Raw genomic sequence first — 21,931 nt, forward strand, 5'->3', positions numbered from 1 at the left:
TTGTTACAAGAACAGTTTTATGTAAAACAATGTTTAAAGTCATAAATAAAAAAATTACCTAAACACAAAGTAACTTAATATGATTTCAAATTTGATTATGTTTACAAATGTCCGTTGCTTTTATAATAGTTCTACAGAATGGTATCTTTATGCTTTCCAGCCCTCATTGTCCCAAGCGTCAGTCTTTTCCGAAAAAAAACTCCGAAGCAAAGCAAAGGAAAAGGCATGGCAAAAAAGAATCTATAAACATCTTCGAGATTCCTTCATGGGCCGAAACGGAAAACCAAAATGGTTGCAGTACCCAAATGAAGAATGATTTGCGCACGGTTGAAGTACGTGATGGCAACAGGAGGAAAACATGCGTTTTGAAGGAGTGTTTTGACTTCGGCAACAGACCGAGAAGGCACTGGAGTTCTCTTCCGTTCAAGTACTTCATATACAATGAGTTCAATCAAAGTTTTCTTATCAATCAGAAGATCACATGTTTAGTCAAAGCTGACACTTGAAGCTGGCAATTTCAGGTGCAAAATAAGAAAGATTAACAATGTTACTACGGTACAGTAAAATATCTTCTCAAGATCTAAAAATATGGTTTATTCCATCACTGGTAATATCAACAAATTATTATTTTCTATAATTTTTCCCTGTGCTGGGTCGTTCACCTCTTCCTCTTCTGTAACGATTAAAATCTCGCGAATGACCTAATGAATTGACGTGTAGGTTGTTGACTGGTGCATACTCTGGAAAATTCTTACGAATCTGCGAAGATAGAAAATGAATTTAATCCTACCGTAGCAACGATTTAACATGTGTTACTTACACCATTATGCAAAAACAACTGAAGTACAAGAAAGCCGAGATCAGATTAAATGCTCCTGGGTACCACGATAAGGTACTCTTATAGACATAGTTGTATAACGGTGCCGATGCGAGCGGTGTAAGAGATTCGATCGAAGTTGTTAATGAAAAGATCTTGCCAATATCATGCGGCGGTGCCGTATTCGATATAACCGTCCGACTCATTGGACCGGCGATTCCTTTCATAAAGGATAGCCCGATGGCAAGGTAAAGTTGCCATGACAGCGTGGCCATGCCTTGTACTGCACTGCTGATCGCATAAGAACAGAATCCGATCGCCGCGAGTACAGTCTCTGACGGGCGGAATACTTTCCGTATGATGTACAGTCCTGCTGTGGTACCAAAAATGATACAAGAGATGCTGGTGGCATCGTAGAAGGAGTACTCCTTAACGGTCCACCCAAATTGTTCACGTAGAAACAAAAGATAAACGGTGTTCGTGCCATCTGAAAGAACGTTTATTGTTTAAATAAACAACAAAACTAATGCATTGTAGCAACTTACCCATCGCAAGAATATTGAGTGCTAGTGCAGATATCACGAACCAAATGATGAGACGGTCATAGTTTGGCCGTCGTTTGAAGCAAGTTTGCGTGAGTTCCGACACTAAATCCCATCGAAACAGTTCACGCAGCTTATTATCCGCTATTCCCAGCTCGTCCGGTTTGATGCTTTCCTCGACGTAAAATATTATATAAACTAATCCCAAAAATACTGCGAAGGATGCTATCGTAAATACAGTACAGGCGTTCGTCCAGCTCAGTATGTAGCTACTGCTCAATGTTCCCCCCAGCAGACCAGTGAATATTGCAGCCTCCAAGAACGACATTCTAAAACACGATTGCAAAATCTGGTAACCACCGACAGAGATGTAAAGTGAACATTCTAAGATTCTTACTTCATTGCGCGATTACTTTCGGTGGTGACGTCAGTCATGTAACAGTACGAAATTGTTATAAGAGCACAAGTGCCACCGGACAGTGCGGTCGTGGTCGAGGCCAAAACGTAGTACCACGGGTTGACGGAAAATCGCATAGAAAGAAAACTGATTAACGCAACAGAGCCATATGACAAGAATATTCCAGTGAAACACGAAACGAGCACCGGTTTGCGACCATATCGATCGGACCACGGACCGATCAGCATGCTAAACAGTGCTGGTAAAATCGATTCAACTAGAGATTTTGCCATTAGAATGTTGGACGAGTACGGTTGGACCTCCTTTTCTAGTTGTTGGATTGCTTCTGTTTCATTTTCCGTGCCGAGCATCGCGCATAAAGATTCGTTCTTCCCAAAGGCGACAGTACACGTCTGATATACGATCTGATTAGCGAATACGGCGGCTGAAATGCAAATAAACAGATGGTTTAGCTTGATAGATCTTTTGTCGTAGGTTCACAAACAGTACCTGAAACATTCCAGGCGAAAAATATTAAAAGAATAGCTGGTTCTATGGTTAACGCTCGTTTCGGAATATACGGCTCGCTACTCGTCTCCGCACCTTCTAGCCTGGAACCTTCCTCACGGGAGTCTATCTCGTTTTCATTCATTTTTTGGAATTCGTTTTACACTTAAACTATACAAAACTCGGAACAACAAAAATATCAAGAATGCAAACCAACCACCTTATTCTAATCGTATTTCCTCATTTCTCCAAGGTTTTGCTTCGAATTGCGAACTAGGCACTATCGCGTTTCCGCGCACAATTCAACTCGTTCCAGCGCCCTTGGCGATGACTAAAACGTAAACGTGCGTAAACAAAGAGCTTAGTTCTGCGACATTGTCGTCTCTCTTGCTCAGCTTCCCCTACGTTTGATGCTAACAAGCGGAAAAGATCCACGATCGTTGCTATCGCCGCTTCTCGTCCAGCTCGCACAACGATCGCACAGGAACTGAAGAGGGTAACTAGGTTTGAGCATTTCGCGCATGCTCTTCAAAACAGTGAGTAGGGAAATTCGCTTGTGATCTGTGCATTAAAGATACAATGACATCGGCTCTTATCGCTAATAACTTGTAACACACGAAACAACGAACGAAACAGGACGCTGCACAATCAAAACAAACGGTATGAAATTGCATGTGACATTTAACAGCTGATCTTTGTCTTTTTCTAGCCGTTTCGTTTTCTACGATGAATTACTTGTGTGAGTGATGTGTCTTTGCACAATAGAACTGGTGTTGGTTGCTGCTCACTCGTTTTTAACTGTGGTACTTAAACAATATCGCTGCTACGTACGTGATAATGCATTTGCTAATTTTGCGTTGTGTGTCATCTTTGGTGTCAAGCAAATAGCCGTTTGTTTTCCACAGGAAACTAGTTATTGAGCGGTGAAACTGTACATGACTTCATCGAAGGTTTGTCGGCATTGGGCTTTTGAAAACGGAGAAATTGATTCAATGATACATGAAAATAGAAGATCAATTACTTTATTACAGTCTTATTGAATTGGAACTTTATTGAATCGCCATCCTCAATGCAAAACTGTTTTCGCTTCACAGCAACAACTCAGGCTGGGAAAATCGGCGCACAAGAAAAGTGATGCCCCTGAAATAAGAGAGATGAACGAATGATACAGAAATCGTGATAAAAACGAAATTAGAAAGATGCTCACATCATCAGCACTAGTGCCGCAACGAAAAAGCCTCCAGCCACGAAATTAAACACCTGTGGTGCAGTTTGTAGTGTACTTTCATAAATGAACGTGAATACGGGAGCAGACACCAGCGGAACAATAGCGGTGAGTGAAAACGCCAGTGTGAAAAACTTTGCCATATCGCCCGAAGGAAGAATCGAGGAGCAAATCGTCAACAACGCAGCACCGTCCGTGCCCTTCAGGACCGTTAAAGACGTCGCAAGGTATAAAACCCAACCTTTGGTCGCGAAACCCATCATCAAAGAGTCTGCGGCATAACTGGCTATTGATAGGAGAGCAACCGTCGTGTCGGAGCAGTGAAGTACCTGCACAAGTAGTAATTATTATCACGTTAGTCTGAGAGAATTCATCCTCTAATTCGATAAGCCTTGCCTACCTTCTTTAGAATAGGTAATCCAACCACGTTTCCCACAATTATGATAAGAATGTCGGTAAATTGAAAATAGGAGTATTGCTTCAAATCCCATCCGAACATTCGTCTTGTGTACATATAGAAAATGCCTCCAGTTCCGCCTGCAAATTCTATGAAAGAAGTTAGAATCACGATGGCCCATAACATTTCCCGCACGTGTCGTGAGCGCTGTGAAAAGAGTGTAGCAAATATTTCGCGCACACGATCGCAAGAAAACATATCGCACAGTTTTTCAACCGTGCTCCGGCTGCTGCTCAGTATTATGCTATCCTCTGTGAAGAAGATGATGTACGCCACGGCCACTCCGATCAGACCGGTAGCAATAGCGAAGGTGATGGCAACGTTAAACCACTCCAGGATATAGCTACTCGAGATGAATCCCAGCAACGCGCCGACCATCATTGCCGCTTCCATGAAACCCATGCGCACCGTGCGGTTCTGTTCGTTCGCTACATCAGATAGGTAGCTAAAGGCTGCCGCGGTTACCACGGTCATGCCGCCCAAGATAGCTAGCGGAAGATAAGCGGCGGTGTAATACCACGGGTTAACAGTGACCCGCATTGATAGGAAGGCAAGCAAAGTCAAAAGAACGTACGAGACAAGCAGTCCTAGAACGACAAGAAATTCACTCATTCACATCAGGATGCAGCAGGAATAAATCCACATCGCTACACACCCGCACTGGCGATCAGCATCGCCGGTTTTCTTCCGTATCGATCCGACCAGGCACCGAGCAGAACCGCACTCAGCACAGGAACGACAGATTTTATGATAACGATAGTCATAGTAATGTTGGCGGCAAGCGGTTGCACTTTCGTCTCAATCATTGCTCGCTCGGTCGCGTTTGTATCGTTGCTGAGATGCTGGCAGACTTCTTTGCCAAGCCCTTCGCCGATGCATGCTTCGAGGATGATGTGATTCGCAAGGACGACCTCTGTAAAATTCCGATCATCACAGATCGCCTTTATGATGGTCCATTTTGATGTTCTATGTTCAGTTTTACTCAACCTGACAGGCTCACAACGAAGCACAATAGCAGAAGGGCCGGCTCGAAACTAATGTACTGGCTTTGCTCTCGCCAACGGGCGGCATTTCGCAGGCGCAACAGACTCTGCTTGGCGAAAGTGTCTTCCTCGCCGCTAGAGTACACACTATCCGAACGACCTTCTTCCATGTTGACCACCGAAACACTGATTGTTGCATCTGTTGCATTTCTGCGGAATGCTGCCTCTTGGTTTAAGCATAGGTTATCAAATTAATGCCAAATATGAATGATGAATGCATTTATTTGCCTTTTTCTGACCATCAGTCGAAGTAGCGTTCACAGCGGCATCCTGGAAGGCTGCAATGTCAATAACTGTGAATTTGTTTTGACTAACATTACTTACAGCATTCAATACTGCGGCCTCAAACGGCGTTAAAAGCATCTCTCCGGATAACGTGGCAGTACATGCACTCGCGGACGTTCCGATGGACAGCGGCGGCAGCGAAGATGTGAAAATAGTCAAAACCATTCTACACGCCGGAACGCGGGTTGTACCGTGTCGCGATGGTACCAAGGTGAGGTTCCACTGTCAGACCAGAAAATGTGACCCGGCGGGAACCCTGATCGACGACAGCCGCGTCCGCCAGAAGCCAATGGAGCTGGTGTTGGGGAAGAAGTTCAAGCTCGAAGTGTGGGAATCGATAGTGCAGCAAATGGCACTCAACGAGGTGTCCAAATTTCGCTGCCACCGGTCCCTGGTGGTGCAGTATCCGTTCGTGGCGAAGATCATACGCGATGCGGAGAAGACGCCCGAAGAGCGGAAGCACTGTTGCGGTATGACGATGCAGAACGAGGGCCTCGGCTACAAAGACCTGGATGAGCTGTTTATGAACCCGCAGGATCTCGAGTTCACCATCGAGATACTGTCGGTTGAGAACGCGGACGAGTACGACCAGGAATCGTGGCAGCTGAGCGATGACGACAAGCTGCAACTGGTGAGGAAGCTACGCGAGCAAGGAAACCAAGCCTACGGCGAGCAGCGTTACGCGGCCGCCCTCGAAGCATACTCCCGCGCGACCGGAATTATCGAGCAGTTGATGTTGAAGGAAAAGCCAGACGATCCGGAGTGGTGCGAGCTGGCACAGCTAAAGGTTCCACTGTTGTTAAACTACTCACAGTGCAAGCTGTTGGAGAAGGACTACTACGCAGTCATCGAGCACTGTTCCGAGGTGCTGAAGTACGACAAAGAGTGCGTGAAGGCGCTGTTTCGGCGCGGCAAGGCCTACGCCGGGACTTGGCATCTTGACCGAGCACGAGCCGATTTTGAGCGATGCGCTCAGCTGGACGCCAGCTTGCGGAACGCAATCAACAGCGAACTTTCCAAATTGCAGAACCAGGCTCGTTTGCGGGACGCCGAAGAAAAGCTGAAGTACCAAAAACTTTTTAATCACTAACATTGTACATGTTTCTTTCCTGTTCTTGACAATTGGACCAAGTTCTCTGTACTCTTACGCTTTGCCAAACACGTTAAATCCTTGGGCACAAACAGAGAAAAAAACGGGATCGTGGAGTACGCTGTAATATATTCTTAAGCCCATGGTGATAACATATCCCGATGCATGTGCGAAAACAAAGGCTTTGCCAGAACGCGTGGCTCACAAATCAGCGCGGACTGGAGGAGCTTCTGGTGCCCGCAGATCAGCTTCGTGATGTAGTTGAGAGCAGGGTGGAATTGCCGCCAACAACGGTCAGTAACCCCAGAGCGCAAAGGATGTAAAAAAAATAAACAATCATTAAACACGAGCGAATGATACGTTCTGATATTGTTTGAGGTTGTTGCACTAGTTTCTTAGCTTTCTTATTGTCTTTCTGGAAGCGTTATTTATTATTTGATCATGATTATTTTTTTAAATTATACCTGCTTTATAGCCATTTAATGGTGCAAAATTTCGCACGTTGACTGTACGTTATTTGGTAGTATGCAGCGACTACCCAACCTGGTTAAGTCCCAACGCAACCGATTAAGATTTTGACCCTGAATGCACGTCGATGATAAGCCCACCTTCATCATTAGCTGCAACATGGAACAACAATGACGTCCTATGGCTGGCCAGAACCAACACTTAAAGGCATAATCATTGGCGTTCCCAGGGGCATTCGATAGTCGTGCGCGTACGACTGGTGGATGGAAGCTGAACGATTCAATCTCGCCGTTATCGAAAGGACCATCCGAACAACCAGTCACCCGTGGTGTTGCTAATTTGCTCAAATTGGTCTCCCCACTTTCCGCCCAGGCTGCCAATGCTCGCTGCAACAATGAGTCATGGAGTTTCGTTCGTATTCGAAATGCCGCGCGATAGTCCCACGACAGGTACGAACCGTTAATATTGATGGCAACGGCGACTTCACGTTTTATTTGCTAGCGTGACTCGCGGTCGTTACATTCGACAGTTGCTCTTCCGGCACAGTGCTGGTCATTGCGCAGGCCATAGGAGCGGTCGCACGCTTCACTCTTCCGGCAACATTGAGAGACACATTGCGCAAGTTTAGTAAACAAGTAATCGAAGATTAATTTCCGATATCGATAGTGCACCGATAGACGCACTCACAGAGCTCGCAGTTGCGCATTGTAGTACCGACGAGCGGCATCATTTTCCCGACCTTAGCACCACGTTGTTCCAGACAGCAATTCGGGTAAGAAAACGCAGAAATGTGTACAAATGGATAAGTTCTATGCAGTGTGGTCAGTTTTTGGCTTTGGCTAAAACCTCCAAAAACCGCTGGATTGTAAGCGTGATTCATGAAATCGTAATCTAACCGCCAATCAATTGAAAATACGCCTCAAATAATGCCTGTGATTCATGTGCCGTTCATCAGGTGCGACGAGTAATGTGGACCGCTGTCGCGCGCAGATAACGCACAGCTGATAGCTACAGATAAAGCTGCGTTCAGCCATCGCGACACCGTTCGCTGGCCAAGTCCGGAGCACACACAATAGTTGGTAACGGTGTGAGATCTTAGTCCGTGTTGAATTTAAGCCAGCACGATGAGTGGCGCCACGCGAAGAACTCGCACAAACAACAACGCATGGGACAGTGATGAAGATACGCCACTATTGGCCACAACACCAATCTTCTCGATGCCGCCACTAACCACAACTGCGCCATCCGCAGCTCCAACGATGGCAGGTGAACCCAAGGCTGATCGTGTTTGTACCTTTGAACCGATTCTCGTTTTACTGTGTTTCGGACTAAGTGTATCAGGTAAGTCGCATAAAACCACGGCGGCCATTTATCGCGTGGCCTTATTGTACTTCCTCGCTGTGTAACAAATCGTACATGACTTGCAAGTTTTTGTTCATAATGTTTTACCTTCTTTTTCGAAAGCTGTCGTATTGGCGGATCAAATCATCTACCAATCGTGTGTCGTGACGCTGGGCTACGACCCGAAACTGTGTGCCCAGCTAGGCACTAAAAGCAACTCGTCCGAAGTGGCGCAGCTAGAAACGATCGTTCAGCCATACGCTGCCCGGATCGGAATGGTGAACACGATCATAACTTCGGTTCTGCCAGCGCTTTGTGCCTTGCTCATGGGGCCCTGGTCAGATAAGTATGGCCGAAAGCCGGCAATGTTGGTACCGGCTGTAGGATACGTTACCACTTACGTAATGATTGGCATCCTTTCGCTACTGTCGAGACACTTCCTGGTCGATCCCTGGTGCTACGTCGTAGCACACATACCGGCCGCCGTCCTGGGCGGAACTACCGTTCTGATGGCTGCCATCTTTAGCTACCTCACGGATATTACGACGGAAAAGAATCGCACTGTGCGGATCGGCATTTTGCAAGCCTGCACAATGCTCGGAGCCTTCATTGGGCTGCTGTCCAGTAGCTTCATCCTGCAGTTGACCAATGTACCGACCATGTTCTTCCTTGCTGCCGGTTCGATGGCTGCCAGCTGTGCTTTTCTACACTTCTACCTCGAAGACAGCATCCATCCGGACCCGAACATGGTCCACCGTCAGGTGCGCGAAATCTTCCGCGTCAACCACCTGAGCGAACTGCTAAAAACGTTCTTCAAGAAACGATCAACTTTCGATCGGGGCATTGTGTGGCTAACGATCGCCATCGGTGTAGTGACCGTGCTGGGTTCCGGTGGCAGTACCGTGTTTTTCCTGTACACCCGCCGCGTCTTTGGGTGGACCATACAGGATTTTACCATCTGGCAAGCGGTCGAGCTCCTTTCGATAATCGCTGGCAACCTGATCGGCATATCGCTGCTGAAAACGATGCTTAAACTACCGGACGTTTGGCTCGCGTTGCTATCGGTGGTGAACTATTCGATCGACGCGCTCATCAAAGGATTGGCGCAGCAGGGATGGCAACTGTTTCTGGCCACCGGTGTCACTCCACTTAAAGCAACGGAAGGACCCGCCCTGATGGCAATCTGCTCGGCCATCATTCCCTCCGGTGAGATCGCCAAGTTCTACTCGATCGCGATGGCTCTGACCAATACGGTTTCGTTGGCGTCGGCACCGCTTTTTACGTACATCTACAACGCAACCGTGGCGACAGCGCCGGAAGTGTTCAACTTTGTCGCTTCGGGGATATTTAGCATCAACGTGATTTTTGTTGGGTAAGCATTTGTGCTGGTCTTTTATCCGTAAAATAGCGCACCAACTCTGTGATTTATTTTTTTATGTTCGTCCATACAGAATCATTGCCGTGCTGATACGCAAGCGGAAACCTGGTCCGGCCGAGTCGTTGCTACGCCAAGACAGTGAAATTCTAACGTGAACGCGGTAGATTAAAAAGTCCTCTTCCGCGTGGAAACAACAATGGTACTACTAGTCATATTTTATGAAGTTTAGTTGTAAATAGTGGTAATTTTGTATTTAAAAAACAAACGTGCACAACTATCAGTGTTACTGGCACAAACCGGATATACTGACGAGACGTGAGTACGAATTAGAATAAAGTAGAAAGATGTTTTCGCAAAAAAAATTCTCCATTACCAAAACGTTATTTCGTTGCGTAAACTGAAAATGGTTTCTGAATGTTCAACAACCGCAAGGCAGTGTAACTTTCCCGCCAAACGAAACGTCAAAATCAGCTGTTTTGGTCTGTAAAAGAAAGGTGGTTAAGATTCGGTTTAAAATTGAATATACTCGCAATGCCTTCTTTTAAAGCACGTTAAAACATGTAGATGCTGTTGTTGTAATAACTCAAATCAGAATGGCCTACAGCATCGTTCACAGATTTGCAATATTCTAATCGTCAATGATTTTGGTCAGGGACTCGGGAACAACACACACGAATAATGGAGAAAATTGTTTCCCCAATTCGTCGACACAATATTTCTTGAAGAAAATCAATCCGTGTCGGATTCTCACTGGCCACTTTGTGTCCCCTCTTTCAGGCCTTGGTGGTAACAGGTCCCACAGATAGAAATAAATCACCCTAGCTGAAGGACTGACAAGGGCAGACAATCTCCCCAGCGAACTTGCGCTTCCTACGCGACGGTTCTTTGCTCCTGATAACTTTCGTAAGTTTCAGATCCACTGCCGAAAATTGGCTTTTGGTATCGAGAAACGAGAGCATCGTACCAGACGCATTGTTTACAAAGTAGGAAACAGAATTCTTTCAAAAATAATACACAACATAACTTACGTACCAAATGGTTTATTATTTTTTCACCTTATCCGGCTACAACCGCCGAGCGGTCTTGGGTTTGTTACGGTGTGAAGAATTTAAGGACTCACGAAGGAATGTAGTAGCGAATTGTAAGAAAGTACCCCAAGTTTCCAGGATAAATCAATCAACAGCACGGTTTTCTTTCATGTACCTTTAGAATGATTTCTTTCAGTCCTGAAATATAAATCTTATCAACGAATAGGACGTCACCGGACACAAAAAAGGAAAACAGACAACAGAAACCCTGCGAAGCAGCAAGCAGACGACAACAATTACACCATGAACAATGAAGCAACACAACAACGACACAATATAGCGACAAAAAGTGGTTGCCCGGTACATATATTTCTATACTTGTAGCTTCGAATCGTCAACATCGAAAAAATTCAACAACTCTACGCACCGTTACGCACCCCATGGACACACTAGGTGTGTGCGAGCGAGTGCTAAGGATCTTCTTCTCCGGTTGCGGGAAGTGTGTGGTTATGCTACTGAAAGCTTGAATTCAACTTCTTTAATCCATTTTCTTTATCAATAAATATTCAAACGTTTAGATAGATAGTGCGCAACTGCAACACCATACTGAAGAAAGCAAACACGCAATTTAAAGTAAATCTCCGTACGCGAAAGAAGCTTGAGAATCGAGACAATCCTTACTAAACCTTCGTGCAACAGTGCAAATCGATCGCCCTTATTACTTCTTCCTGCTCTTAAGTGCTACTTGAACAGTGTGAAAAAATGATTAAATTTAGCCGATGCTCCTAGTTTTGCTGTCGTTTTGTGTTTGTCCCTATCGGCACACAGGAATATTCGAAGATCGGAACGAATCGAACCGGGTGTGGCGGCCCCGACGGATAAAACCGTGGCTCGGGGGGATGAGTTTCTTACACCGATGCGAATGGAAATAGAACTGAACTGATACAAACAGGGGAACGACAATACGACACAGCAGTGATCATTTTCTGCTCATCAAGCGGGAACTTCTGGTCTTCTTTCGTTCGGGTCACGCAGGCGGTGTTCTGGCTGGACTGCTACTTCCTTTGTCCGTGTGTCCTCTCTACAGATGCACTTTCTGTAGTTACCGCTTCCTGCAACAAACCCAACGACACCGCGTTCTGTCTGCCTTCCGCTGTTGTTTTGGAGTCCCCCCCACCGATGGCGGACCGCCACTGCTGTTGTGGATGGGCAGGTCCTTTCGAGTGTTTGTGTGTGAATTTTCGTCTTCACCATGTCTCTGTATCTGATTGTGCTGAATGTGTGCCGCTCTTAAGAATCTGCGGGTCGCGCGTCCCGGATTTGATGGATGGATTTGAGAGTAATGTGCACAAGTGGTACGCTTTTTGCCCCGATGTGTCCCCCCGTGCCCTAGTGGCTCTCGCTTAACATATATCTTGTACGATTATAAAGCACGATTATAATGTTGCATAGACGCTCCGAAACACACCGTGGCACACACCACACCTCTAGCGGCACATAAAAGCGCGATCGTGGCTCCACACCACAGGCTTAACTGTATCTGTTGGGAGACACGGAAGGGGGACAGAGGACAAACGGGTAGACAGAAAAAGACACATTGTTTCATTAGAATTAATAAGATCGATTTCACGCGGTCACCGCGTTTCCTCCATTCGTGGATGCCCCAACACCTCTGCGTGGTGAGAAGATCACGTCCGGATCGTTGGCGGGTTTAATTCGGTGAGAGACACGAGTGTTAGTTTGTATTTGTTATCAACGATCAATACGGGTGTGGTGTGGTGCGCACCATGAAGGGATTGTTGAAATGTGTGGAATGAGGAAACTGTACGACTGTGTCCGACCGGCAAGATACGCGATCACCCCGGGGAATTGGGGAGGCTTCCTTTCCGGGGTTTGGTTTGACCGTTCTCAGCGTGTGCGGCGCGTTATGTGTTAGTTGTGTTACCGTTGCACAACCGAGAACCGTCGCGTCGCGGGATGATGGCGGTGTGTGGTTATTGGGAGAGTGGATATTAATGAAATGCACCACCCTTTTCCCTCTCCCTTCAATCTGTTTTTTGTCACAGCCTTAGTATCCCGACCTTCTCTCTCCGTTGCGGATGGCGTTGGCCAGGCAGCAGGCCGAGATGAGTCCCAGCAGCTCGACGCCTGCAACTCCCAGCGAAACCCAGGCCACCACGTTTCCGGCACTGTCGAGGAAGTCGGCCAAACGGTTAACACAACCGGTCACGAATGGAACGCACAGCGGAGCGGTACCGCTGCTGCTGCAGCACGACTGCGGGATGCTGACGCCCCAGTCCAAGAAGCTAGTCTTGCCGCAGCATTCCAGCTACAAGAAAACAAAACAGTTTGCGATGATCAGTAAATAGATATCAAAGAAAGCGCGGGCGACCAATACTTACATTGGCTTGGATCGTATTGACCAGATCGGCGTTGATGGCGTTCTGATCGCGGGCGTTAAAGACACGCTCGAAGCCCTTCTGGATGGCTTCGGTTACGTCACCGATGAAGACAAACACCAGCACGGCAATCACGATTTGGGCAATCACGAGCAGAATCAAGCAGAAGCTGTACTGTTGGGGGGCGAAAGAATGGCAGCGAAATTAAAACAAACTTTTTGGCGACCAACACGGACATCAACGGAGTACGCTACTTACGGTCGATGTCATACAGTACGACTCGCGGATGGCACCGCAGCAGCCGAAGAACGCGATGAAGAACACGACCGAACCGAACACGATCAGCAGAACGGAGGGGGCAATAATGTTGTACTCATCGCTGATGTCGCGGATGTCGTCCAATTTCACCAACGAAATGGCACCAATCACGATCAGTGCAATACCGCAGAGCTGCAATCGGAAGAGATGATGTCAACAATTAGCAAACCAAAGACCAAAATGCGTTTCCCAGTTTAAGGTATAAATCTGCTGTTGATTTTTGCAAACTCGATCCCGGTCGTTTCCGCGACGAGACGCCAACGTTCGAAAGCCACACCCAAACCAACCATAAAACCTCCGACGTGTGTCGCTTCTTTTATGGTTTCCTTTTTCTGTGACTGAACGGCACACGAGTAACCCCTTTTGCCAGAGATGGTGGTTTGTGGTCAACCCCAAAACGTGGAACAATCGTAAGATCGCCGTAAAAAAGTGCGGCGTAAATTTTAAATATTCAAACACACGTTCCCGCACGAAACATTGCAAAACGTAACGAGATGATTTTGGAGGCCGCGAGGCCGTAGTGCCAAAAACCGTTTCCCGGAATCGGGAGTGTCTTTCTTGGAAACTCGAACCCCCACAGAGCGCGCCCCGACAATCGGTGGTGATAGTTTGTATCGTTTAAAATATAGATACATCATCGTAATCATCAGGCATCTTATCACCAACACCACTGATTCGAACCTTTCATCGATCGATCAACGGATATGGGCAGCATAGCGGAACGCGCGGAACCCAAGAGTGAGTAGTGTTGCCCCGGGCGAATAATAAAATGTTTCGCCGATTAGATCACGGGTTCGTTCCGTGCGTCCGTCGTAGCTGCTGCGGACGGAAGCGACAACAACCGGTTGTTGGTGTGCCCAACACCACACCATTGGATTCCTGTGCTCGTCCCCCCCAACTAGCCCCAACACTGTCGTCCGTCGGCAAGACACTTCCTCTGGGGGGGACACATCGATGGAAACACACGCACGCATCGGGTTAAGATATCCGGAGCAACGCAGCAGGGTTTCCCCTTCGGGCCGCACTTAAAAGCGGGATATTGTAATGCTCAGTTCGCCGCTTATGGTCTCTTCTGCCGCCTTCCCCTCCCCGGTCATACGGTCATAGCGCGGTGCCACGATTCTTGAATGGAAAGAGGAGCATGGCACCAGCATGTCGGGCGAAGTAAGTAAATAATTGCGCGGCGGAGAAGCCTAACTTTTGCCGCCCCAAAACAAATCCGTTGCGAGCCGTTGGCAAAAAAAGGGACGAAGACGACGGCAACAAAACACACCCGTCTTGCTCTCTCTTTCTTTCTTCGGGACGGAAGCCGTCTCGTAAATGGAAGGAACGGAAGGGACACACAACCCCGTGTTTGCCCCGAAAGACGACCACGGACCAAAATCATAACAACAGAAATGCAGTGAGTCTGCGCGCGGCTCATCTTTGGCAGGCCCCACACCGTTCTTTCTCGCTGAAGGACACGCGCGTACGTTTCGGGGGGCTTCCGCGTGGTTATTGCGGCTTCGGAAAAAGCTTGCCCACAGGACGCGCTCTCTTTGGCACCACAGTTAAGACGCCATTCGCCGCCGAAAGGTCCACAAACAAACCGCGTTTGTTGTCGTAGGAATTTCGGGCGACAAAATACCGACTCACGGTAATAAATATAGCTACGCGGCGTAAGGTGTTCCGCGGGCTCCATTATCGTCGTCTGTGGACAACAGTACCGCTCGCGCTGGTGACAAATGACGCTTCATCTATTTTGCATAGCACCATTCCCACCACCCACCCATACACACCACATATCATTAACGTGCGCTGCTCCCCGAGATGATGTCACCATCATCATCGGTGACCGTGGCGAGCAACAATCGCCCATTAATACGGGGAACTTTTGGTCGCCTACATACGCCATCGTTTTGTGCACCATATGGGAAGTGTTGGTGGTGGCCGCGTGAGCACGCGAACGGCCTTAGCGGCTGACCTTGGCCGTGGCGGGCCAGTGGCTGATGATTATGATTATGAACAACTTACAATTTAAAGCACGCCCGCTAAGGGATCGAATGGAATGTGCAAGGATGACATGCACTGACTTTGGCCGACCCCTTCTGTGGCCGTGTGGTATGACGTCACGTGTTGAATCGTCATGCTCATTGTTTCTCTGTGTGCCAAATGGAGTCGAAGGTCCCGGGGACGATTCCATTTCCTTTAGCAAGCAGCGACCCCGAATGAAATATCAATCAACGGGCGCCTGTCCTAGCCCCAAAACCAACCACCACCACCTGCTGCTGCTGCCGATAAGGGGACAACAGAGCGGTACGCAAATCGAACAGAATTAGGTTATCGTCGGAAGGGGAAATCGAACCGAACCGACAGCGTGTGACCCGTTTGCGGTGACCACGGCAGCCCCAAACCCAACGGAGGTTCAACAGATTTCACCTTTCTCGGGTGTCCCAAAAAATGTAGGTCACAGAATGTTATCCGCGGCTCGGGAATGAAAGTTAGCGCCGTGTCATGATCGGATCGTCCTTCGGTTGTGGTGTTTCCCCTATGCCAGGGTGTCGAAAGAACGTTACCGAGAAAAGGCGCTCGATCATCCCCCATTCGGCGGGGGTAAACAGCCATTAATAAAATGGTACAGTTTTGACTCATCGATACCAGAGCTCTCTGCTATTCTGATAGAGAGCTGCGGAAAAAGTATTCAACCTTCAACCGGCACCTCGCGCGCCGGTTTGTGCTTGGCAAATCGAAAAATTAGTCGGACTGGTTCACGGTGACGCACGGAACGCACCACAGCGTTCCGCAGTCTCTCTCCCCGAAGTCCAATTTACTCAGGTGATATTCCCCCTCAGGGGACGATGACGAAAAACATGGCGCGAGTTTTTTGTTTGCGGTTCTCGAGACGATGGGGCGCACTGTTTGAAGGGTTTGCGAACCGCGTCGTGTAGGCGGGTTTGGGGCCCACACTCGCAACAGGGCCCCTCTTGTTTATTGATTTGTGTAGGGCCGCGATAAAACCTTGGATTTGGGCTTATTTTCGCAATTGAGAGGAATTTGCTGTCAATCCAGACGAGACGATACGAACTAAAACGAAATCAAAATGGAATCATCAGCAGGCAATAACAGGTCAAGCAGATGGTGGTTTGCACATGTTGCGCTCGGTTTGCGCAAGCGACCGCAACACAGCACGTGTCCACCACCGCGCGCATTTTCTAGTGGCCTATGAGAACGTATTTGCCCACGTTCTAGAAAAGTACACGAGAGAGTTCCACCGTTTGCGTGATTCTAGTGGTTAGCGCTGTGTGGTGGGTAATTGCCCCCCTCGTGCGATAAGATGCCCCACCAACCTCCGACCGTTTGTGTGAGTGAGACTCCGCGCACACCGTTGCCTGTCTCTTGGAAAAGTGAAACACTTTAAACGCAGAACTAAAGCCAAGCCAAGCTAATCCATCGGCGTAGTTTCTGCTCCCCGAGAAGTTGACCTTGGCAGCGTTGTTCTGTAGAGGGGCTCTCTTTGCATATTGTGGTTTCGCGCAGTTTTTGCACGATCGAGCCCGCACACACATACACATACAACGCATCCCTCAATCTGCTCTCCGAGCTTCGCTGGCTTTCCATAACCTCTCCACCCAAGCTAACCCGGCTCGCGCGCTTACAGTGTTCGTGATCTGTGCGCGCGCGATCGACGGACCACGGTCGCCATTTGCAATTCACGTAGCACACGCGCAAGAGGATCGACCAGCAGAGGGTGGTGGCGAGTCGCGGCAGGCAGCACAGGGCCGCCCGGACTGTTGTGAATCAACCACAAACAGCGCCGCCGCCGCCGTTCTGTGTGTCATGTGAGCCACATTTTTGCGTCCCAGCGAAGTGCTTCCGGTGGGCAGAGTTGCTTGATGAGATCAACCGACACGGCGCTGATCGTCATTTTCGATTTTTCAGAATCGCACACGGTGAATCACCACAAAAAAGGTTAGGTTTTCTAAATTGCTTCACAATCGTACACAAGGTACCAACACAGGGCGCCTCATTTGGCGAGGAATTGAAGCAACAACAAAATGGAAACCACGCGCCAATAGCCTTGCGTGGGGATGGACAAGGATATGGAGCCTTGCACCACAAAGCAGCATGTTCACACCATGCGTGCTCGCGATTCACGTCCCGATATGTCACCGCTCAGGGACACCCACCGGATCGCCCGGCAAAAAGCAGTACGATCAAGCGCTGCTAGTGGATCACTGCACGGTGTTGTGTTCCGTGCGCGATTGCGCTTGAAATAGCGTAGCAGGTTAAAGGCAATAAAACACTCGAGCACTTCCACTGACCCGCCTTGAAGGTGGCAGAGCGTGCAACAGAAGCAACAACGGGTGCGGCGCACATAATTCATCTTCGGCTTTGGATGGTGTCCCAAGAAAAACACAAAACAGATAACCATCTTATAGGCCAGCGTTTCAATAACCACCGCAGACGACGCGTTCGGGTGTCGAGAGTGTGTTTTCCTAATCGGTCGCCCCCGGGTTAGGAGTGAGTGTTCCACAATCGTAATCTTATCAACTGCGGAACAACCGAGATTCGCGACCGAGGGATGCAATTCGCCCGGTACGCCGCGTCACGGCAACCTGGGGGACCTATACATCAAAACGTGAATAATATTATTCAACCGTCTGCTGTTCGAAAAACGTGAATCGAACCGATCAAGCCATGCCCATGACTATAAGGTAGCTGCTGACCACTTCAGGTATTTATTGACAATGGTTGGTAACAACAGCGTCCGGTCGACAATGAACGATACGTTACTTAATTTCAATATTTCATAGAACGGCGGCGGGACACGAAAACTTGTCCAGTAGCAGACACGTCCATATCCCCGGACCGACAAGCATGCTGGTAGTAGCTAGGCCAAAGAGCGTATCTAATCGTAATGTTTCGTCGAGGTATTTCGCCGATAAGATAGTCCGATAGTCACACTGACAGCAACACATCATGATGGAACGGCTGCCACACGACATTCGGCTGTAATCTTAAACGTTGCCCCACCGGGGTCGGGCTAAGACGCTCCTCCAAAAGACAGTTTTCCGTAACTGGAGTTGTTTTCGTGGTACAATATCGATTTCTGCGAACGAAACCCGATCGAGCGCGGCCTTTAGGATGCTTCCTACATTCCGCCGTCGATCGTTTGCATGAATGTTTCAAATAAACAAACTATCGCCGCAAACGCTACATAACCTCAAGCACGCATTTTGTCAGAAACTTCTCCCAGCTCTGGGGCTGGGAATACGGGGCAACGTTTAATGGGCCAGAAGAACGCACAAAGTTTGTTTATTTGCTTCTTCGCGCGCCTTGCTTATAGTGTGTTTATAAATCGGGCCGTCGTATGAGAAGCAGAAGAAAACGGCACTTATGGACGCGCTCTTTTTGGAGAACGAATCCGTGAGATCGATCCCCGTCCGATCACGTAGCGCGCTCATGATTTAGTAAACAAAGAAGGCAAAAGCTATAATCATAATTGTTAAAAACGCTACAAACCAATTATGTTGCAATGCTCGGGCATGAGTGGTCGAGAGCACGTTATCGAGAAACGCCCGCGATGCCGCGATAATGAGGCCGAGGACGGAGTGCTTTTGGGGCTGAAAGAGGTAGATGATTCATGTTGCACTCGGGGGGGACTAGGGACTCGTTATCTTTATCGAGCGATAGAAACGTACCCCAGCGCTTATAAACGGCGGGGTGGGGACACCAGAATTTAGCCGGCAAAATGAGGCGGAAACCCACATTGTTATCAACCTTTCAAACGCGTTGCCGATTGCAGGGGAAGCGGAATTATTTCGCAACCGGCTGAGTACAACCTGGAGGACGCCACCGAGTGTGTGTGTGTGAGCTTCCGGTATGTAAAATGCATAGTTTATCTTATGATAAGGCGGCTGCTGCTCGGTCGTCCACCGTCAATGGTCGACCCATGTGTTCCAGTTCGAATCTATCGATTTTCAGCCGAGCCGGCGTTAAATTGCTCGGATAAAAACAACCTGTTGCGCACGGTGGTGGTGCCACTGGTTCGCTCGCTGTGCCTAAGCAATGGACATAAAAAAGAAATATTAAAATTGAATTGCCGATGAGATCATTCCCACACTTCAGCGTGTGTGCGTGTGCAGTCAGTCGATTGAACAGAACCGCACAGCCGCTTTCATATGCTTTTGATCAGTTTAATTGAAAAGGACGAAAGGTTGAATTGTGACTAACACACAATGTTGTTTCGCTCTTTTTACGGTGAGAAGAACGGTCTCCACCTAAGATTCGAAACGATTGACGGAAAGTCACCACGACCCCAGACGTTTGCATTTGAGGTACGTATTTACGTAAGTGTCCCCTCTTTTTAACACGTTGCTCCCCCACCTATATTAAACCACACACCACATTCCATTGCTTCTTATGAGCCTACGCACACACGTTCGCCTGCGGGCGTGGCGCACACACCCTTAATTGCCGCCACCGGGGTCTGGTGACGATCGACAGGAGGATCGATGGATGACACATTCGTCGCGGTGCGTATGTGTGCGTGTTCCAACGGTGCGGCGGCATGAATAAACATGAAAACTTCACCAAGCAAACATTGCCCTCCCGTTGCTAAAGAGAAACCCCTCCGTGTTTTTGGTGGGCTGAAACTCCCCAGAGAAGGCGCAGCAGCGCAAAAAAGGGATTGCGGCCAGACGCACCATTTCCAAACACATCGTCTCGGGGTGTTTTAACAAGGCTTGAGACGGACTCCTCACTCCGCCAAATTAAGAGCTCGGTGAGGAAAGTAGCACCTTTGCAAGTGTCTCGTTATAGCAACAGGTAAGCACACTCACACACTCGACCGACGTTGTCATAGGGACCACCCATCGTCTCGACAGGAAGTTTGTTTCGTTTTGCCGAATCCTTCTGTTTCTGTGCAAAACTTCGCCGTATACATTCTGACTCACATTATGTGTGTGTGTGTGTGTGTTTGTCTCGTTTCCGACGTCGACGGAGCGGAAATCTGATTCCCACCGACCGCACCAGAAACAAGATTCACGTAAAGATTGTGGCGCGCGTGTGTGTGTGTGTGCTTAAGCGATGGATTCGCGGGAATCGTCTCCCATTGCCGGTAGCGCGGCATATTTTGATTTTATTTACGCAGCAGATTTTACGGTCATCGGCGCCTTCTTCGAGAACAACGATCTCGGGCAATGATTCATGTTCGAAAGTGTTGGAAACTGTTGGAAACTGTACCGTCCTTGGAAAGGTCGGAAGCGAATGGAGTGCGAACGAAGTGCGGCCGATTCTCGACAGCGAGGTAACCCGAGCGTTACGTGGTTCTAAATATACACTTGGAAAAGAAACAAGAAATGGTTTAAAGTTTCAACCAGACAGACTTGTGGATACAACGACCCCGCCATGCAACAAATCTGGCGGCACGGCGGATTGTTTTGTTCCGTGTCCGTGCCTCTCTCCCAGTTTATATTTCCGAAGGGACCGGCCGTTGCCTGCTACAACAATACGATGCGATCATCGCAGACAAGGCTTACTACGCATCGGTACTTTCCCTTTTGTTGTCTGTTTTTGTCTCTTCCTGTGACGCGCGCACTCGCTGCCCACAGCCGGGATTTGTCGAAAATCTTATCTTCTAAAAGCACGAAAATAATTACACATACCGAGCACAGGAGATTGAAGATGAAGAGCAGATACTTTATCGTCGAATGACCACAGTTGAGAGCCATTTTGTAGCGATGATCGTTAACGTTTCCGGTGAACTATACGGCGCTGGTGCTGTCGATTAGAGGGGAAGAAAAGGCACACACTCTAAATTTTGGTCACTGTTTGCCACAGGCAGGTAACGCGTGGAACCAGGGGGAACACTTTGTTTCGCTCGCAAGCCACAGAGTCACCGGTAGCTTACCACGGAAAAAACACGATTTAACACGTTCTGAAATAACCAACCGAACAATTCGAGCGCTAGCGAAATCCAACCGACTATTTGAGCTTGACGCTTATTTCGTCTCAATGTAATGGATTTTTCGTTTAACGTCAAAAATATTTTATGAATGTTGTTTTTATAAATTTGACAGATTTTGGAACCTAACTAAGACACTGCGAACCTAACTTTGATGACGAACCTGACACCCGAGTCAACCTACGATAATCCCGAAAAAAGCCGAGTCAACCTACGACAATCCCGAAGGTAGCTCACAATTCATCTGGCACTCCTCGTTCCTACCCCCTCGGGCCCACAAGCTCGCGCTTCCGAGGAATCCGTGTGGTTTTCGTTCCTTTCTCGCTTTTTTCAATCGTAGCGGGCAAAGTATCTCACGAATTCATCCGTCACGCGACTTTTTAATGCACTGTGGGGAATTTATATCGCATAGTGCACATATTTAAAATGTTTTAATCTAATGCCTTATGAATTTGAACAAGGATATGAAATGATCGATGGGCTTAACCCATTGCGTTTGTGGGAATTTTTAAACAAGTAATTTTTACCATCCAAATTATTACCCCTGAACTATGATTGCAACGTTTGATAGAGTACTAATTAGCCTTTTTTCATCCAAACTTAAAGCGATATTATCTACTTGATTAAATACATGAACATCCGCGATATCGTCATTAATGTTTTCCTCCATGATAAAATTTTTTTTTACATA

At 47.9% G+C, this 21,931-nt stretch overlaps 5 protein-coding genes across 9 annotated transcripts; 2 read left to right on the plus strand and 3 right to left on the minus strand.

Annotated features, from left to right (window-relative positions):
• Positions 1 to 642: 642 nt before the first annotated feature.
• Positions 643 to 2,893, minus strand: LOC128277941 (proton-coupled folate transporter-like). 2 transcript variants are annotated; one of them, XM_053016551.1, is made up of 6 exons: positions 2,669 to 2,706; positions 2,267 to 2,594; positions 1,757 to 2,201; positions 1,363 to 1,688; positions 821 to 1,304; positions 643 to 759 (listed from the first exon to the last, which is right to left on the minus strand). In XM_053016551.1, the coding sequence occupies exons 2-6, from the start codon at positions 2,406 to 2,408 to the stop codon at positions 702 to 704; spliced, it is 1,455 nt and encodes a 484-aa protein (XP_052872511.1). In that variant the 5' UTR covers positions 2,409 to 2,594; positions 2,669 to 2,706; the 3' UTR covers positions 643 to 701. The 2 variants fall into 2 exon arrangements, with proteins under 2 accessions (XP_052872511.1, XP_052872510.1); XM_053016550.1 differs by having other exon boundaries at positions 2,267 to 2,893.
• A 174-nt stretch (positions 2,894 to 3,067) lies between these two features.
• LOC128278042 (AH receptor-interacting protein-like) lies at positions 3,068 to 6,707 on the plus strand. Of its 3 annotated transcripts, XM_053016678.1 has the most exons (3): positions 3,068 to 3,213; positions 3,358 to 3,596; positions 5,315 to 6,707. In XM_053016678.1, the coding sequence occupies exon 3, from the start codon at positions 5,395 to 5,397 to the stop codon at positions 6,361 to 6,363; it is 969 nt and encodes a 322-aa protein (XP_052872638.1). In that variant the 5' UTR covers positions 3,068 to 3,213; positions 3,358 to 3,596; positions 5,315 to 5,394; the 3' UTR covers positions 6,364 to 6,707. The 3 variants fall into 3 exon arrangements, with proteins under 3 accessions (XP_052872638.1, XP_052872641.1, XP_052872640.1); XM_053016681.1 differs by lacking the exons at positions 3,068 to 3,213; positions 3,358 to 3,596 and adding an exon at positions 3,685 to 3,715; XM_053016680.1 differs by lacking the exons at positions 3,068 to 3,213; positions 3,358 to 3,596 and adding an exon at positions 3,745 to 3,842.
• Positions 3,352 to 5,113, minus strand: LOC128278043 (proton-coupled folate transporter-like). Its single transcript, XM_053016682.1, has 5 exons — positions 4,933 to 5,113; positions 4,601 to 4,858; positions 3,889 to 4,532; positions 3,471 to 3,817; positions 3,352 to 3,403 (listed from the first exon to the last, which is right to left on the minus strand). Exons 1-5 carry the CDS (start codon positions 5,096 to 5,098, stop codon positions 3,352 to 3,354), a joined length of 1,467 nt encoding a protein of 488 aa, XP_052872642.1. The 5' UTR covers positions 5,099 to 5,113.
• Positions 6,708 to 7,548: 841 nt separating the features above from the next.
• On the plus strand, positions 7,549 to 9,840 carry LOC128267385 (proton-coupled folate transporter-like). The gene is made up of 4 exons (XM_053004209.1): positions 7,549 to 7,603; positions 7,787 to 8,172; positions 8,296 to 9,544; positions 9,624 to 9,840. The coding sequence occupies exons 2-4, from the start codon at positions 7,956 to 7,958 to the stop codon at positions 9,703 to 9,705; spliced, it is 1,548 nt and encodes a 515-aa protein (XP_052860169.1). The 5' UTR covers positions 7,549 to 7,603; positions 7,787 to 7,955; the 3' UTR covers positions 9,706 to 9,840.
• A 1,073-nt stretch (positions 9,841 to 10,913) lies between these two features.
• LOC128269105 (CD63 antigen-like) lies at positions 10,914 to 21,310 on the minus strand. 2 transcript variants are annotated; one of them, XM_053006467.1, is made up of 6 exons: positions 21,187 to 21,310; positions 20,942 to 21,056; positions 13,236 to 13,427; positions 12,981 to 13,151; positions 12,660 to 12,907; positions 10,914 to 12,118 (listed from the first exon to the last, which is right to left on the minus strand). In XM_053006467.1, exons 2-6 carry the CDS (start codon positions 21,005 to 21,007, stop codon positions 12,109 to 12,111), a joined length of 687 nt encoding a protein of 228 aa, XP_052862427.1. In that variant the 5' UTR covers positions 21,008 to 21,056; positions 21,187 to 21,310; the 3' UTR covers positions 10,914 to 12,108. The 2 variants fall into 2 exon arrangements, with proteins under 2 accessions (XP_052862427.1, XP_052862426.1); XM_053006466.1 differs by lacking the exon at positions 10,914 to 12,118 and having other exon boundaries at positions 12,126 to 12,907.
• Positions 21,311 to 21,931: the final 621 nt, after the last annotated feature.

The sequence above is a fragment of the Anopheles cruzii genome, chromosome 2 (assembly GCF_943734635.1).
Source record: "Anopheles cruzii chromosome 2, idAnoCruzAS_RS32_06, whole genome shotgun sequence".
Classification (NCBI taxonomy): Eukaryota; Metazoa; Arthropoda; class Insecta; order Diptera; family Culicidae; genus Anopheles; species Anopheles cruzii.